The 17,511-nt window shown below is 47.4% G+C and overlaps 1 protein-coding gene across 2 annotated transcripts in view; it reads right to left on the reverse strand.

Moving 5' to 3' along the window:
* Window positions 1-17,225, reverse strand: part of SH3PXD2A (SH3 and PX domains 2A) — a 247,844-nt gene extending 230,619 nt beyond the window's left edge. For both annotated transcript variants that reach the window (XM_041415388.1, XM_041415386.1), the window contains exon 1: window positions 17,116-17,225. In XM_041415388.1, coding sequence (XP_041271322.1) covers window positions 17,116-17,187 — 72 coding nt within the window. In that variant the 5' untranslated portion in view covers window positions 17,188-17,225. The remainder of the gene's footprint in view (window positions 1-17,115) is intronic.
* Between the last annotated feature and the right edge of the window lie 286 nt (window positions 17,226-17,511).

A 17,511-nucleotide genomic window follows, 5' to 3' on the forward strand; every position in this document is an offset into this window, starting at 1 on the left:
GCAAAAACTCAGCCTTTGCTCTAATTCTCTATGTACAATCTGAGTCTTGATATTACAGTTAATACATTGAATCTATCTAAACAAAACCTAGCTGTGGAGGAGTGACTTCAGGATGCAGACTTGACTTTAAGCACAACACCCATTTCCTCACTCTTTTCACTTGAAACCAGATGTTTTTACATTTGTGTATGTGACATTTACACTTAACAATGCAGACTCTGGTCAAATTTGCTGAAGCAAAGCTGTGGTCAAACAACTTCCTATGTGCAAAAGCACTTTGAACATCGTGTGTGTCACAGAGACTGGTGAGTCAGAGGCACAACCACTGCCCAGCCAAGGGGCTCAGATCAGCTTCGAGCTGCAGCTGGGCAGATGTGGGAGGCAGCTGGTCACTGCCCACCATGGCCTGGTGCTGCCCCTTCCCTGCTGTGGTTAGCAGCACCACACATCTGCCAGAAGGACCAGGTGTGCCACCCCTTGAAAGTACAGAAGAGGAAAACCCTACAGGAAATGGGCTCTAGTTAATCCCCACTGGTTTGGGAGGAGGATGTGACCTGTGGTTGGGAGTAGCTGGAAGAGATGACACTTTACACCAGCACAGGATAGCATCCCTGACCACAGCTCCTGCCTTCCAACCGACATCAGAGCTTCTCTTCCAAAAAAGGAAATAATTTGGGACACTTTTGGCTCCCTGGACTGGCTAACCACAGTCTCAGAGAAGCACCAAGACAAAGAGGTTGCAGGGAAGAGGATCAGGGCTGCCCCTGGCTCAGCAGCACTGTCACCCTACACAGCAGGAGCCTGGCTGCTCTGGGACCCAGACCCACCTGGTCCTCAGGTGGGAGCTGCATGGGCTATTAGAAAAGGGGACGCACACCATGCGCCCAGACACGCAGTAACAACCTGAAACCACTCATGCCACCAGCACATGGGAAAGAACAGGGACACAAACACCTTCCCAAACATCCCTATCCTTGTATTTGCCACACTGCAGAGCAGCTTCCAAAGGCTGCTCACTTTCATATTCAAAAGAACAATTCTATTCCACATTAGAGTGCTTCAGAGGCAGACCCAGTGTGAGGGCAGCCCAAAAACTAGCACAGATTCCTGACCAGGTGACAGAGACCTCCCATGCTCTACCTGGCCTTTCTCCAGTGGGTCCCAAGAGTGGAGGAAGGCAGGGATCAGCATCAATGCCAGTCCAACCAGTGGGAGGCAGGGGAAGGCACTGCCTGGGGGTGACCACACTCATCCTGCCCTGAGAGGAATGGTGGGCAGACAAGGCCTGGCCTTCCACTGTCCTCCCTGCCAGGAGCCAAGACACACACACACCCCTCAGCCACAGCTTCATTCTCCAATTTCGCACTGCACAGAGCAGAATTCTACCCAGCCAGTTTCCAAAAATAAAAATAGACTGAATGTTGTTGCTGGGGCAGCCCCCAATATTCACAGAGCCAGTAAGGGGCTACTCCCTGTCCCGGTGCTGGCCCCTGACAGCTGAGCCAGGAGCTGGGTGTACCAAAGGAGCCCTCATGGGCCAGCTGAGAGCCCACGAAAAATTGAGCCAGTGCATTCTGCAAAAATGTCAGGAACAGCTGCTGCAGCAACTTCAGTTTCTTGCCCCTACACGTACAATTCTCCTCCAGCACAGGACAGCCCAAGTAATTTCCATCACCAGAGGTTTGTGCTACCTAGAGAATGCTAAGCATGCAGCTGAATCTGATTTAAAAATTCATATTTATTAGGAAATCACTATTACTATATATAATATAGTAATAGGGTTAACTATATATTTCACTAGAGGAGTTTTAGGGCATCCTAGGGAATATTACTGTATCTCTAAATAAGATGGAAAGACACTTAGTATGTTTGAAATTTGGCCTATTTTCAGCAACAGTAATGACCATAGTTTTTATATCTTGTTTCTCCTCCTGCCAGCATAAATGAAAACTCTTAGAGTCTAAGGCAACAGCAACTAACACAGATTGTAGAAATACGAAGACACTTAAGATAAATCAAATTAGAAGATGTAATTTGAGAGAGGGAGGCATCTCACGTTGTGATAACAGACTCTCCTGCTGGCAAGGCCATAGCACTCCACGGCCAGAATCATCATTAGCATGTTACTTCACAAAGATCTATTAAACCAGGTCAGAAATGAAAAGATCTCCCCACAACAAAAAACAGTGAAGCAGTGGGAGTGGCCAAAGAGGCCTTTGATTCACCCTTACTTCACCAGATGAATCATTTTATATTGAGCAAACATCAAACCACACTGAAGAAATACAACCAAAACCTCCCAATCCTCAAAGCCACTTCAGCTGGCTCACTAAACCACGCCACATTGATCACACACATTGCCAAAGTGCTATGATTGACCTTATTACATGCATTAGTTAATTCATGGCATCTTTGCAGAAACCTTGACCTGCACTGCAAGACCATTTGACTCAGTTTATCTACAAAGAAAGCAAGCTTGCTCTGCCATGTATTTGAGGAGACCGAGTTTGAGGCAGGGTGAGCACCCCACTACTCATGCACTGTTACTTATTAAGTTGCAGTAAATGGCCCATGAGATTTAAACAGAGATCAAAGGGAGACCAAATCCTGCCCCTGCAATTTTGGCAACAGCATCTCTTTGCAAGATCAGTTTTGATCATGTGGACTCAAAATCATTATTATAGTTCACTGCTCAAGCATGAGGCACCTCAATTCCTCTGCCCAGCAAACCTCCATGGACACAAGGTGGAATTCAGATGTGGCAGAGTTACCTGGTGAGAGTCAATTGGTTTTCTTCCTCAGCTGCACACTCCCCATGAAAGAGAATTAACCAATTTTTGAAAATTCACATCAGAGAAAAAACTTCAGAGGAAAGAGTTTTGCAGTAAGTGTTCTTAATTTTAATGCCCCTTGTATAATCTTTAAGTATTAGGGTAAGAAAAAGTCTAGTAAGCATTTCATAGCCAGAGTAGCACTGCTAAGTGTTAGCCTCCCTTTATCTAAGCTGAGTGACAGCTGCTGGCAATCCCTCCAGCCCAACTCCTGCTAATCCCCATCTGCCCATGAGGCAATACACCCTCAGGAAATGGGACCAGTATCTCGGGCACGTTATCATCAACAGTGTCCCACCTTCCTACTTTACAATTTGTTCCTGTGCCTTCACAGACACAACATCTCTGGGGAGGCTGGACAGGGAGCCAGGCATCTGCTGTGTGACCCAGGTGCTTGTAGCTGCACCTGACACAAAATGGCTCATTCTGCACTCAAGGGTCCCAACCATGCAACTGCCCAGGAGATGCTTTTTGCCTCCCTGGTCAGTGCACAGTGCTGACCCCAGTTCCTCAGGCCAGCGGCTAAAAAAAGAGCTCCTTGATGTGTCCAGCAATCACCTAAAACACTATTAAGGACAATCCTTTTTCTTGCCCCAGAACATATTCAAGCAGCCAGAGCAGCAGTGGAAAAGCAGAGCCACACCTGACTCTGGCCAGCACCAGCTGAAGGGATGCTGGTGTGGGCAGCTCAAAAACTTCCAGAAACAGTGCAGTTTCTAATACACAGATACTCACCATCTCCTGAGAAAACAGTCTCAGATAGGACTACAAAACCCCAAACAAATCCCACATCCACTCTCTTGGGGCCACTCTTTCCTAAGATCTGCTCAGTGACAACAGGCAAGTTGTGCCAGATCTCCCACCTTGCAGGAATAAAAAAACAGCCACTAAGATCCACACCATTTCCATGCAGGACCACATGGGCTTCACCAGGGGTGTATGAGTGTTTCACAAGCCTTGGAGAAGCAATTAGCTGGAAGCACAAAGCATCACTGCACTCTCACCAGCCCTGGTTTCTCCCCACCACCCATTTTCAGCCTCTCTACACATGAACCCTTTTGACAGAAACTCAACAACAGCCATCACTGTCCCAGCTCAAATGCTCCCCTCAATGCAGAAAGATGGTTTGTAACCTTCTGGTTTTGCCTTTAGGAAATTACATTCAAGAGCTGCAAGAGCTTCCCTCATGATCCCCCACGCTGCTACCTATTGGTGACACTGTCACAGTAAGCACAGGCTCCAAAGTTCTTCTGTGGTTTCACTGATGTTTGTGGAAAAGTGCAAAGCTACCAACGAGCATTTTAAACAAGTGGTCTCTGCACATTTTTCCTCCACTGAATTTAAGTCCAAGAAAGCCTATGTTACTTCTACCAGCACTTCTGAAACAGACCACAAAGCTCAGTGTGAAAACTGCCTTAAAACATAAGGAACCATGTTCCTCTCTGGGGTCTCCCAAAGAAAACAGCCTCTAGGACAGAGTTCAACATCTAAAGGGCAAATGAGTCTCAGGCTGCTTTGATGAAATAGGCTGCAGCCATCCTAAAGCCTCCTTAGTTCACTGACACATCTTGTAGGACTGATTTGTTAAAAAAACAGGCACTGAGTGTGCCAGAGAGGACAGTGAATAAACTTCATGTCAGGTCCTGGGAATGTCCCCCAGCACAGGGGATGGAGAGACACCAGCCAGCAGGATAGCTGGCCAAACAGCCAGGGTCAAGGGCAGCTTTGGACAAGGAGCTCAGTACTTTGGAATAGAGTCAGCACCCAGCTTTGTAAAGGGACAGCTTCAAATGACACTAAATTTAATGGCAGCGGGTCTATAACCTCACAAGGACTGAAATCCCAGTGGTTGCTATGGCCTTGTCCTTACCCCAGAAACAAATGCCAAAAATATTAAAAAATAGCAGATATGGAAGATGAAAAGAGTCTGAAACATCCCAGCATCATTTTTGGTTCATCAGCATCACAAACCAGCCTACAAAGGAGCTTGCTGATAATCGGCCCGGCTATCTCTGCCGATACACGCAAGATGTGGCACATCACTTCTGTGTCTGCCAACACTACAAGCTCCAAATGTGACCCTGGCTCCCTTCCCCAAGCACTGAGAAACTTGTGTTATGTTTGGCTCCCCCTTGTCCTCCCTTCACAAAACCAGCACGCTTCCAGAGCATCAATCTGGAATTATTTACTGTTGTAAATAAAAAGCTCAGACAGAAACCGCAGGCCACCTCTCCTCTCACCCAGGCAGGACATGCTGAGCTTGTCCAAGTGAGAGGGAGCTTCACCCAAGTGCTCCAGCAACCCTGCCAAGAGTGTCATCAAGCAACCTGCTGCCCCTAAAACCATGCCCTTCTCTCCCACACTATTCCCAAGATCTGCTGAAAACCAGTTTATCAGTGGTATGAGAACATTAAATAGACACCATCTGCTTAAAATTACCTTCATTAAAGCTAATGTGAGAATATACTCTATACTACTTCAGCTGATGTGGGATATTAATTCAGACAGGTTTGGTGTGAGAAAAATTTGAGTGTTCCCAGCCCCAGAAAGACCAAGCAGATGGGAGGCTTGTCTGTTTTAAGCAGATTAGATCCTGACCACTGAAGGTAACTTGACAAATCTTTTCTTCCACATCCCTCACAGAAACAGCTGGAAATAAGTCTAGAAGCAAACCAAGGAACAAGAGTTACAAGAATATTATAAATGGTTTTATTTGATCTGTGGTGTTGTTTCTGAAAGCTATGGAAGTTAAAGTATAATGTTAGCAATTTGACAACCAGTCTTTTTAGTAGGAACTCAGCTACTGTGTTTTGAAACAAACAGGATCTAGCATGAGCAAGGCCTTGCCTGTGACTATGACTTGGCTATTATTTTATCAACCAGAAGCAAGGCTGGGCTGCAAAACCCTTCACCTTGTTTTACATGTAGAATCCAAGAGTTTGTCTTGGCTAACATAACCAGAAGATAAAGGTTTACAAACCAAGGCATTTTTGGTAAGCAGGCACAGGAGCCTCACCTGACACAAATGCACTGGAAAGTGCTACCCATAAGTGCTAGACCCTACACATTTCCCACAAACCATCAGAAGTATTTGATGGACACAGAGACCAGAACATGGGCAACAGTGGGGAAAAAAGTCTGGGAACTCAGATAAAGCTCCAAGTGAATGGACACTTGCTGATGAGAGCACTGCAATGTTGGCTTTGGTGCTTGGCTCCTGGTAAAACAATGACATAATGCTGCGTTTACTAGCAGGGAAATCTGAGGGTTGAAAATGGATCTGTAAAAAACCACTAACACGTTTTTTTGACAAGCCAACAGATTAACATCTATTGTCACTGGGGCAAGGCCAAGCTCCACTGGAAATGGTCCAGGAGTTTGATGTCACCGAGAGGCTCACAAGGACGTCAGCTGAAGAGTGTTCCCATGTCACCTCAGCATTTACTGCAGTTCTGTTTAACCCTTTCTGCCACAACGCACAGTAGGGAACATATTGGCCTTCTGGCAATGGAGGTTTGACCGAGATCTGCTGCAGCTCACGTTGCCCAGATGCAGAAGGTTGATCAAGGGCCAGGCAGGACAGTCTGCTGGCAGATAAAACACACTTTTGACTGTCAGGCCTTTGCTAATAGTAACTACAGTATCTCTCTTTACACAAATACAAACAGTGGGCATTATTTCTTCATTTGACTCCTTAGGATCAGTGCAAGTCACCTGTGAACCAAATCACATGGCCAGTTGCACCCTCACCCTCATCTGAGTCAAAATCTTTATCATAACCCAGCCAACGCCTCTCACACACAGTAAGAAAGCAGCCAAGAAGTTTTAGCTCCACACAAGATCCCAACAAAGGATACCTGGAACCCCATAAATGCCAGTGCCTGGTAGAGAACAATCTCACCCTCATCAGATGAACCAGGGCCCTGATGGCTCAGAATCGCTGCAGGGATAACATAATGGGCAGAGCCCCACAAGTCCCTTGGCACACAGGGAAAGCACTAGGTAACCTTTCCTCAGGAGTGGTAAAAACATCAGTGCTATGCTCTCAGTCTTCCACAGACCCTCAAATCCCAGAAGAAGGATCTGGTGACTGCCCATAAGATGCTCTTCAGTCCAGCACTACTGCATTTGGCAGAGCACCTAAAGCTCCAGAATTAAGACAATGGGAAATAACCCCATGCTGTGGGCAGTGTTAGAGCTTGCCAGAAGGAGGTGAAAAAATGGGAAGAATAAAAGAATATTCTTAGGGTCTGGCTAGGACTGTGGCATCAGCTCTAATGGAACCAATTGCAAACCTCTCCTTTCCACCTCATTTCTTTGACCATGCCCTCCAGTGCAGAGCAATACAGAAGTCAAAACAAAGCAAAGCACAGACAAAGATTTCACATCAAAACTCCAATCCCTACCAAACACCTCCACACTCCCTCAACATACCAAGAGAAGAATTCTGTAAAACAGGAACCCCAATGGTCATTGTGGCCAACAGCAGGGCATGCAGATGTACCATCTTACAGCTCAGGGGGTGGCAGAAAACCCAACACCATCACAGCCAAGCAGTTTGGCCAACACCATCAGCAGGAGGCCCAGGGGCTGAGCAGAAGTGCCTGCTCCCATCCCCAGCTGTGAGTCCTCAGACCCTGCTCCCTCGGGCCAGAGCCCCAGTTATTTCAAAACAGGAGATCCCACCAAGACAGCAGTGCCTCACACACCTGTACACAGTCACCCTCCAGTGCCACCAGCAAATTGCTTTTGCTGTTCAAAAGGTCCTTACAGCCAGAGGGAGGTTTAAGGACAGACAGATGGACTCTGCTGCACGGACCATGCCTGCAGTCTCCAAGGGTTGCTACCCATGGAAAATTCACTGACAATATTTTTAGTTTAAATGGAACTATTTATACTGGGGATGTCTGTACTAAATGATGAAATGCAAGCTACAGCTGGCCAGCTCAGAAACAGGTGGAAAGCTGCTTCTTCAAAACAGTGCAGAGTTTTGACACAGGCTGCTACAATCACAAAGACAGCAGCAAAATTTTAAACAGAAAATTTCTTCCTGAACAGCAACAGCCAAAACACTCCTCCATATGCTTCTAGTGAGAGTATTCCAGAGGTAGCTAGTGATAGATTTCTCTCAAGTAAAACATCCTGGGTTGTCTCTAGAAAAACACTTTGCTGAAAGGTTAGAGGAAAACATAGCTGAATTTGGGGGGAAGGGGAAAAAAGAACTTGTTCAGGACATCCAGGGCTTGTAAAACGCATAAGGCACAGGATTACTACTTTCTGGTACATGGAAAACCAGCATGGATGTTCCTCTAGAACCAGTCACTTTTTATTCTTCTCTAACAATATCTTGTTATTAACTGAAAATAAGCAGCCTTTTGGTTAATAAAAAGCTGTATTACCATCAGTGCTGCTTCAGGGTTTCTAGACAGTTTCACCTGATATAGACATATTTATAAAGCACACACACAGAGCTTCCTTCCTGTTGCTGGCTTTCCTCTGTCCCATCCCAGAAGCCACCTCCAGAGCCTGTTTTAATCCCACTGAGGAAAATGCTGAACTGTTTTCCTGTGACAAGTCTGGGAGATGGGAGGAGGGACATGAACTTAATCTGCTCTCCATGGCTTTCCTCCAGAAAAATACTCCACATATCCTTGTTTGTTTGTTTTTAAATTCTAAGTGATTTTAATGCCAGTGAAAGTTGCTGGAGTGATAGCTCTGGGAAACTGCAGGCCTCTTACTTAGGCATTAGCAGGGGCTGTGCCAGCTGCCCTGATTCTGCAGAAGACCAGGAGCCTCTTCCACCATCCACCACAGGAAAAACCATCCCTCAGCTCAGGCTGCTCAAGATGAGGCAGGTGTCAAAGCATCATATTTTCAGGCAAAGGAAATATACTGAGCTCAAAGCAGCAAAGCAGGGAAATTGAAAAACACTTAAAACTGATTTTCAAATTATTTTGCTTGAGGTCAGAGGGTTTACTGGCAGGTTTGCACCTAGTGGAGAGGGGAAAATCAGGAATAACCTTCTAGGCACAAAAAAATACACGCATGAGTTAATGTATAAATAATAAATAACCTTAGTCAAAGAGTAGGAAAATCTCACAGGATGCTGAGGGAGCAATTAGAAATCTTGTCTTCACAGAGCTAGGAAAGAAGTAATTGAGATGTTCTCTGTTGCATCAAGCCCTGAGGGTACAAGAATGCCTGGAAAGAAGACTTCACCTGTGCCAGGGAGCTTTCCTGAGGTAATGCAGAGACACCAGAGAGAGTAGACAGCAGCAGCCAGCAGCCCACTGCCAAGGGCTACTCCCAGAAAGACCATACTCCATGCTTCACCTCAAACACTTCCTGGGACTCCAAGACATGGAGGAAAGCCCATGAGGAACAGGCTCAGCGTCAACAAGCATGGAAGGCATCCTAGATGTGTGTTTCCTCAGAGGGGAACATAGCTCTTATGTCATCCCATTCACTACCCGAGCACTGCCAGGGAAGCTGGGCCTTGCTCCCATTTCTGGGTAACAGCCTGACCTTGGCCATCCCACAGCCTCTGCTCCCAGGGCAGCCCTGCCCGTAGAGGAAGATGACCCAAACTTGGGGGTTTCAAAACTGATGTCAGCAGTCAGCCCTGAGGTAACACCTGCATCTCTACACTTTATGAAAAGTGAGAAAATCTTGTTGGCTTTGCAGCAGAGCACACCAAGATCCAGAGAGCCCAAAGGCCACACTGGTAAAGGCTCTTCTACCACACTGCACAATGTCCTGTGTGTATCACGCTGGGTGTTCGTTCAAACCTCTCTGGGTGATTTATGAACTTCATGAGTTAAAATTTGCATTTATAGGCATGTCCTGGACAGTGGAGAACCAGGCTTCCAGCACTTCTGTGGCAGCTTGGAAGACAGCTGTAAAGGAGACAGAATGGCAGTGTGGAGCTCCTGTTTAAACACAGCTATGGTTAGTAGAGATTTGGCATGTTTCTCACCATGAACAGAGATAGGGGTGTTTTCCTTGTAAACAAGTTTGCATCAAGCCCATAAAACCATGCTACTGACTACTGAGAGCATCAGGGCCCAGTGCATCCCTGCGTTTAGCCAGCGTGGTTTATAGGAAAAACAAAACACACCCCATCGGTCAGAGAAACAGTGCCAGCAACGTAGCAAAACACGATTACTGCCAGTCAGCTTTCAAACACACTATGTGTGGGACCACACACACATTCGTGGACACTTAGAGCCCAGGAATATTTTATTCTATCCAGTGAGTCAACTCGAAGAAACTGAAGAAATTGAATTATAACAATACAGAATTAGAGCTTTGTTGTGAAGCCACGGTACACCCAGAGCTGTCCATGTCTGCTATGACCAATTAGGAATGCACGCAGCGAACCGGTGCAGCCTGTGATATTCTGATGGAGACACAAAGTTGGGGATTTGTATTCTGCCCACAAAAGGAGAATGCTCCCAGTCCAAGGACTTGGTTGGCTATCTACACATTGAGCTCCTCTTCCAAAAACTGGAATAAGAAGGAGCTTTGTCAAAATCAAAGAGCATGAGAGCACCAATTAAGATCATCGCTACACTCAAGCACTTACAGGTACTACTACAATGAACAGAATATTTATTTGCTCTACCTTCACCCCGGGGTAATCTAAAGGTTATTATCCTTTCTTGTGCCCATTTTTTGCAACAAGGCCTACATGCTGACCAGACAGTAGCTTGTGTTACCACTATGCCCAGACAATGACCTGCTCAGCTGGTTGAGGTTGTCTCACTGCTCCCACCTGCCTGTCCCTGGCTGTCATCACCTGTCCCTAACAGCCCAGTGCAGACACCACCTCTCAGGTCTGTCTGCACACGTTTCAGTGCAAAAGCATCCTTGCTTTGTAATAAATGCTCTTAAGCATTTATTAATCCTTGCCCCACATTTATAAATACATGCAATGAGAACATCATATAACTGACATCTCATGAATGTATATTTGAAGGAGTTAATTATTATTATTATTATTACTGTATATTTATCTCAAAGGTGGAGCAAAGAGTGAGAGCTCTAAAGTGGGAAGGCTCTAACTAAGCTGAAAGATATTCTAATTTAAATTCCTTTGAGCTGAAGAAAATCACCTGGTTTCCTTTTGCTTTACCCCCCACACCCCAAATGTGATGATGTCCCTGCCCAGAAGAGAATAACAAACAGATCCTGGAGACTGAATTTTTGCTTTTAAAGTAAAAACAAAGGAAAATGCACTATATTAAAAAACTTAGTAATTACAAACTTCTCAGTAAAAGTCTCAATAAAGCCTCTCTAGAGGTGTGAACCAAAGCCCAGGAAAGTTACTAGGAGGGTTTTTTCCATCAACTGGACTGTATTTGGCTTTGACACTACCTGATTAAACAGCAGACACCACCAATTTCAAACAGTATGTTACTGTGCTGCTCTCTGCCTCCTCCATGCAATATTTACACAGCACGCTGCAGGCGAGGTGTCTGCTCTGGCTACATGAAAGCATTCAGCCTCACAATGTCACACAACACACGGTGCTGCCAGCCCCTCTCATGATCCTGCTCTTCCCCGTGGTTCCTGGGGACCAGCTCCCTTTGCGTGAGCAGGCACAGATTAAGAGGATACAGCATGAAAAAGGAAGATCAAAAAAAAGAAAACCATTTCACATTAGAAGGTCCAGCTGCTTCCTCCCAAATGACTAAATTAGAGAGCTCGTACGTCACCTCCTGCCTCAGGTAGGGTCACATTGAATCCCTCTTCCTGTTTAATCCATATAAAATGGGAAATGGGTTTTGAGGAAGACAATGAATGAATACGAGAGTAGTATTTTTTCAGACTGTATTTTTTATCAGGTAATTGCAAGACTGCTTTGAAAGCCAAAGAAAATAACATAAAATGCTACACACACTTCACGGGTGGCTTTGGGTCAACCACTTAACTTCTTGCCTCGTGTTTCCAGTCAGGGTCCAGCACATATCCTACCTTGAGGGACAGGGGGAGGCAATGCCTTGGCGCTGGCTCTCTAAGGGCCAGGGGCGTGGGTGAGATGAACAGACAAGCTGCTCTGGGATGCAGGAAGTCTGGGCTGTCTTTCCTATTCCAACAATTGCTTCCTTAGGATGTCTGTACACCGCTCTCTCCATGATTTGGTGTCTCAGTTCCTCTCACTTTTAACTCAAAGCAGTGAGACTGGTGTAATTTTGACTACAACCCAACAAGCTGAATTGCACCAGTGGGCTCCAGCACTCAGACACTGACCCCAGGCAGGGCTCTAGTGGAGCCAGAGGTCGTTTGCAGCTGTCAGCAGCCAACAGCATTTGTGCTGTCTCTTAGGACATCATCTCCCTGGCAACCAAGTCCCAGTGAAAGTCAATAGTAGCATCTTCATCGTTTCTAAAATGGAGCTTGGAGGCTTTGAAGCTGTTGTCCCCAGCTCAAGAACTTGCTAAAAGCTTTTCCCTGAACTTTCACTTAGCTGCCCTCCCAGCACACTCAACCACAGAGGAGCCAGTGCAGGCAGCCTGCTGGGACATAAAGCCTCTGGATTATTTCATCCTGCCTTGACCACCACACATCAGGACAGCTACCTTGCCTCTCTATTGATAGATAATCTATTCTAAAGTCAGCCATTTGCTTTGCAAACTGTTGAATTTAGATACCACTGTCTCTTGGCTGAATGTTACCAGCCCAAAGCTCTGCTGGAAGAAAGAACTGGGAGTGCTCCTTGATCTCCTGGGCTCCCCAGCTGCGTGGAAGCAGCCTCAAGTTGCATGGGACAACTCATTTGAGCCAAGCAGGGGGAATTCAACTCCTTCTCCCAGGGTAGTAGTTCCTTCTCCAGGGCACACTAACACAGGAACAAAGACCCTTGCCACTAAACCATGCCCACACTCTCCCCATCAGTGCTGGCCAGTGTACAAACATAAGCTTGCAGCAAAGAGAACAAAGCCATGAAGATGCCTGATCGTGTCAGAGGTGCTGGAGTCTGAGCAGTAAAAGCAGGAGCAGCCAAGAGACAAGGAGCAGAGCTTGACCCTAGCAGTACAAGATTTTTCTTCAAAGCATGCTGACACTTTACAACAGGTCATTTGTGACAAGCACACTCATGTTCTCCTGGGAGCAGTGCTGAAACTCTACACAGCAGAACTCAGTCCCTTAAAAGTCAGCAATGCCACTACCCCGAGGAGGTCAGCAGCCAAATCCATGCAGCAGGGACATTCCTACAAGAGATCTCGAGGCATTCAGAGGTGGCATTAGGAAGCAATTACCCTGGGGAGGAACTGGGACAGTATACAGGCATCTCAGATGACTGAAATCAGCAGTGCAGCTCAGTCTGACTGGAAGGAGGCAGAGCAGCCACTTGTAAGCCAAGAGCGTTTTACTTTACTTGTGTGCCAGACAAAGCTGAAAAACACACAAAGCCCAACTGCAACAGGAGTAGAGCAGTGCTGAAAGAGAAAATCTCTGCTGATGTATCCATCCCTGCCCTTGGGATAACACAGGCACACTTAAGAGACCTCAGAAATTACCTCAAGCATATAAATGTCTGGTGAGATAATGCACATCAGTAAGTGCCCAGTCCCCAGCAGAAAAGCAAGTGGTAGGAGAGGGGGTGGGGGATCCTCATCATCTGGCTTTTAATGACTGCTTGCCATCACCCAGGTCTGCAAACCAGTGAACAGGTGAAGGTGCAAACCCAATCTCATCTCCCTGGAAGGAAGATCAAGCACATCTGGTAGGCAAAGGCTCCCTGCAGGGCTGATAAAGGAGATAGACATTTGGGTAAAGGGTAAGCTATCTGCCTGAAGAAAAGCTGGGAGCAGAGAGAGGGGAGGGAAGGTGTCCTCTAACCTCCACGATGGATGGCTGAAGGAGGTAAGCATCAACAGTGGGTCCTTTGAAATACATAATGCACTTCTGGTTTGGGATCATTTCATGCTTAGTTCAGACAATCACAATTTCAGACCACAAGCCAAAGAAGCTACCCCATAATCAGATCAAACCTCATCAACTGAGAAAAGAGGGTTTACTGACTATTTAATGCTTAGCAGGGGCCGGAAAAGGGATTTGGATTTTGCTACCAGCTTTTTCTCTTCAGAATGATTAACTGGAACCTTCAACCACTAACTGCACTGTCCTAATCCACCCAGCTTCACTGCAGCACTGCTCAGCCAATGTGTGACCCCCGTTGCATCAGGGGTCTTTCCAACAAACCCAGACTTGACCTTCCTGATATTGTTCTTGTTAAAAGAAAAGGGACGGGAGAAAGCAAAGAAATGTAACCTTTTTTAAGTATTAGCAAGTGCAAATTAATTTTTAAAAGATTATTCAGTATTGAGAAATAGGAAACTAATTTGGAATGTCAAAAGCTCTAAGAGCAGCAGTAGCTTGTGCTGGGGATATACTATACAAAAGGCATGTGGTTATTGATCCAACCTTCTGTTTATCCTTTCACATGCTGCCAGCCAGGGCCCCCAGCCAGCCAGGTGGTGTTATGCTACCCAGGATGCAGAAAGAAGCACTGCAGATTCCTTCCCCAGTAAGAATTTCCCAGAAGAGGGTAGAGCTGGCTGGGCTCCTATCGAGTAGCACTGGAGCCAAGATTTTAATCTATTCCCCCAGGCAGAGCCCTATTCAACTTCTAGTGAGGTATTAAACTCTCCAGAAGTTTCACACACATGGGATCATAGCAGAGGATATGTAAAGCTGTCTTCTTTCTTAAACTTTCTTTAGTCAAAGCCACAAAAGCTGTGCTCATGTCAAGAAAGACACCTGCTCCAGGCAATGACTCCTGGCAGCTAAGCCAAGCAGTGCAGGGGCTTATGTGCTACTCACATTTAGCCCTCTCCACGTGCTCACAATGCCTAAGGTGTGCCTTCATCTCTCCAGGTTCCACTATGGTCCTGAAAGATCACAATTAAAAGGAGAGAGAGTAATGTTAAAACACCTGCAATACTTAGGTCACCATCCACCAGAGAAGCACATCATTAATCTGATGCCAAGGCACATTTGCATGGCCTGAAGGCTTGGCATGAAGACATTTATGGATGCTGGAGATAGAAAAGCTTTTTGATATTTCAAAGCCACAAAGAGCAAATAACATCAAGTTTTGCACTCTCCAAACTATCCACAGGCAATGAAGAGAGCTAAATCCTAAGTAATGCTTATTTTAACCTTAGAAGAAAATACTCATTTCATGTTAAAATAGAGCACAGAACCGAAGTAACAGCAACCAATGGGTCAGACCCATGGAATTAAATTCTTTGACAGCACAGGTCCACACTCAGTGAGTTACTCCAGCCAAAGACAGATGACCCCACTGTACTGAATACTGTACAGCCACAGATGGAAACTAAGTGGGAGAAAAGGCAGACACACCATTCATCACCCAAAGAAACCATTTAGTTTGTGGGGTTTGGGCCGAGAACTGGGCACACAGAAGTGTGGAACTATTGTACAGAAAAGCATATCAGTTAAGGTGTACAGCGAGAAGGGTGATGGGAAAGAAACAAATTTGCCACTAGAAGCATTGAAGAGACCTTCTTGGAATAGTCTAGGTTACTGCTTATTAAAATGCAATGACAACAATCATCAAAGAAAAATATGTGTTTTACAGGTAAACACAGGAAATATTTTCTTTCAAATCCTGTAAATACAGGGTTTAAATCCTCGTTTTCTGGTCATTTTCCAGCAAACAAGAAATGAACAGCATCAATTTCTCTCAGCAGTCCAAGAGACTGGAAGATACTGTTACCAGTCCTTTTGTGTATTTCGGTGCTTGGCAGATGTACTTTTCTGGTGCTGAATTGCCACCACCTTTCGTGTGAGATAACACCCTGCAGCTGTGTCAGCCACAGTCCACAGCAGAGTCTGCAAAAACCAGAGAAGCCTTTCCCACCTGGAAGCAGTGAGTGCATAGCAGACTGAACGCACAGGTCCAGCTGCAACCTGAGAGGATAGAAGACCTAAAACTTCCAGTTTACGAATTGGTCACAAGATGCTTAATTCCACAGTAGATGAGAGCTTCAGCTTTACAGGACTGCATCTCCCAGCAACATAGTGCCCTCTAGCCTTAAACGGGATTATGCTTTAAGCCTCAGAGGAAAAACCTCAGTGATATGCAACACTAATATAAAGGTTTATGTCCAATCTTTGGCCTTATCTTTTCAACAATCCATTCAGCTGCTGATCAGCTCTGGAGAAATCTGGCAGACACACAATGCCAGGAAACACAGTACACTCAGAGCAATTTCACACCAGATACAATACTCCCTCAGGCTTTTCCTTACCAAAGCTGGAAGATTTACCACCTCTATAGCCAAAATCCAACTTTCTGTGTTTTAAAATACATGTTGTATCTTGAGAAACAGTTAAAGGATTTGGTGCAACTAAAACCCAGAAACAGTGAGAGACAGAGAAGCAAAGATACTTCTCTACAAATGTGGAGAGAGAAAAGCTACTGACTGCGTGCTGCAAACTCCTTCAGGCAAAGACACCTCCACATGACAGGCTGCAACACAGGAGTCTGGGAAAATTGTTAAAAACTCTCCTCTAATGCTGTGCTATTGGCAGTAAGGTGTGAAAGGAAGAAGGTGAAAGAGAGATAAAAGAGATCCAAACACCGAATCTGCCTTGGTAAGCATGCAGACAGACTGCCCCCTCAAAAAAGGTCTGAGTGTTACTCAGGGGTGAGAAGGAGCAAAGATGCGCTCAGCACCGCCGGCTGCCCGACCCCAACCCCGCTGCATTCGAACCTTGCTCCGCTCCCCACCGCGCACCGTGGCCAAGACGGGGACAGCCTGGGGATCCGGGAGACCTGCCCCATCCTGCCCTGGGACTAGTGAGGAGGAACACAAGGAAACTTCAGAATGGTAACCTTGAAACGAACCAAGAACCAAACGGGGTGAAAGAGGGTGAGGAAGAAGAGCTGCACCTCCAGAGCAAGAGGCTGCGGGGGGCCCCGCGGACGCCTCACCTGGGGCCGGCATCTCGCCCACAGGGAGGCGAGGCACGGCTCCGGACATCGCTCCGGGCACGACTGCGGGCACCGCTCCGGGCACGGCCCCGGGCACCGCTCCGGGCACGGCTCCGGACACGGCTCCGGGCACGGCTCCGGGCACGGCTCCGGGCACCGCTCCGGGCACGGCTCCGGACATGGCTCCGGGCACCGCTCCGGGCACGGCTCCGGACATGGCTCCGGGCACCGCTCCGGACACCGCTCCGGACACCGCTCCGCGCCCGTCCCGTCCCCCCACACACGTGCGCACCCCCGCGCCCCGCCGGCACTCACGTAGTGCTTCGAGGGGTTCCTCCGCTTCTCCACGTCCACCACGTTGGCGTCCAGCACGCTGTAGGACAGCATCTTCGCGCACTCCGGCGGGGCTCCGCCGCTCCCTGCCGGCGCTGGCAGCACCCTCCGCCGCGCTGCCCGCCGCGGCGATGCCGGGCGGGCGGCAGGGACACAGCCAAGGGAGGATGCCCCGGTGCCGGCTCCGCCCCTGCCGCGGCGGCGGCGGCGTCTCCCCGCTCACAGCAGCCCAGCCCAGCCCGGCTCCGCTCCCTGCCCGCTGCCCCGGGGCTGCGCGGCCACTGCGGCGGCGGCAGCGGGAGGGGCCGGGCCGGGCCGGCGGCTCCGCCCCCGGGTGGCAGCGGGGGGCTCTGGCGGGACGGGGCGGGAGGGGACGGG

Source organism: Onychostruthus taczanowskii, unplaced genomic scaffold (assembly GCF_017590055.1).
Source record: "Onychostruthus taczanowskii isolate IOZ18803 unplaced genomic scaffold, ASM1759005v1 scaffold5, whole genome shotgun sequence".
Classification (NCBI taxonomy): domain Eukaryota; kingdom Metazoa; phylum Chordata; class Aves; order Passeriformes; family Passeridae; genus Onychostruthus; species Onychostruthus taczanowskii.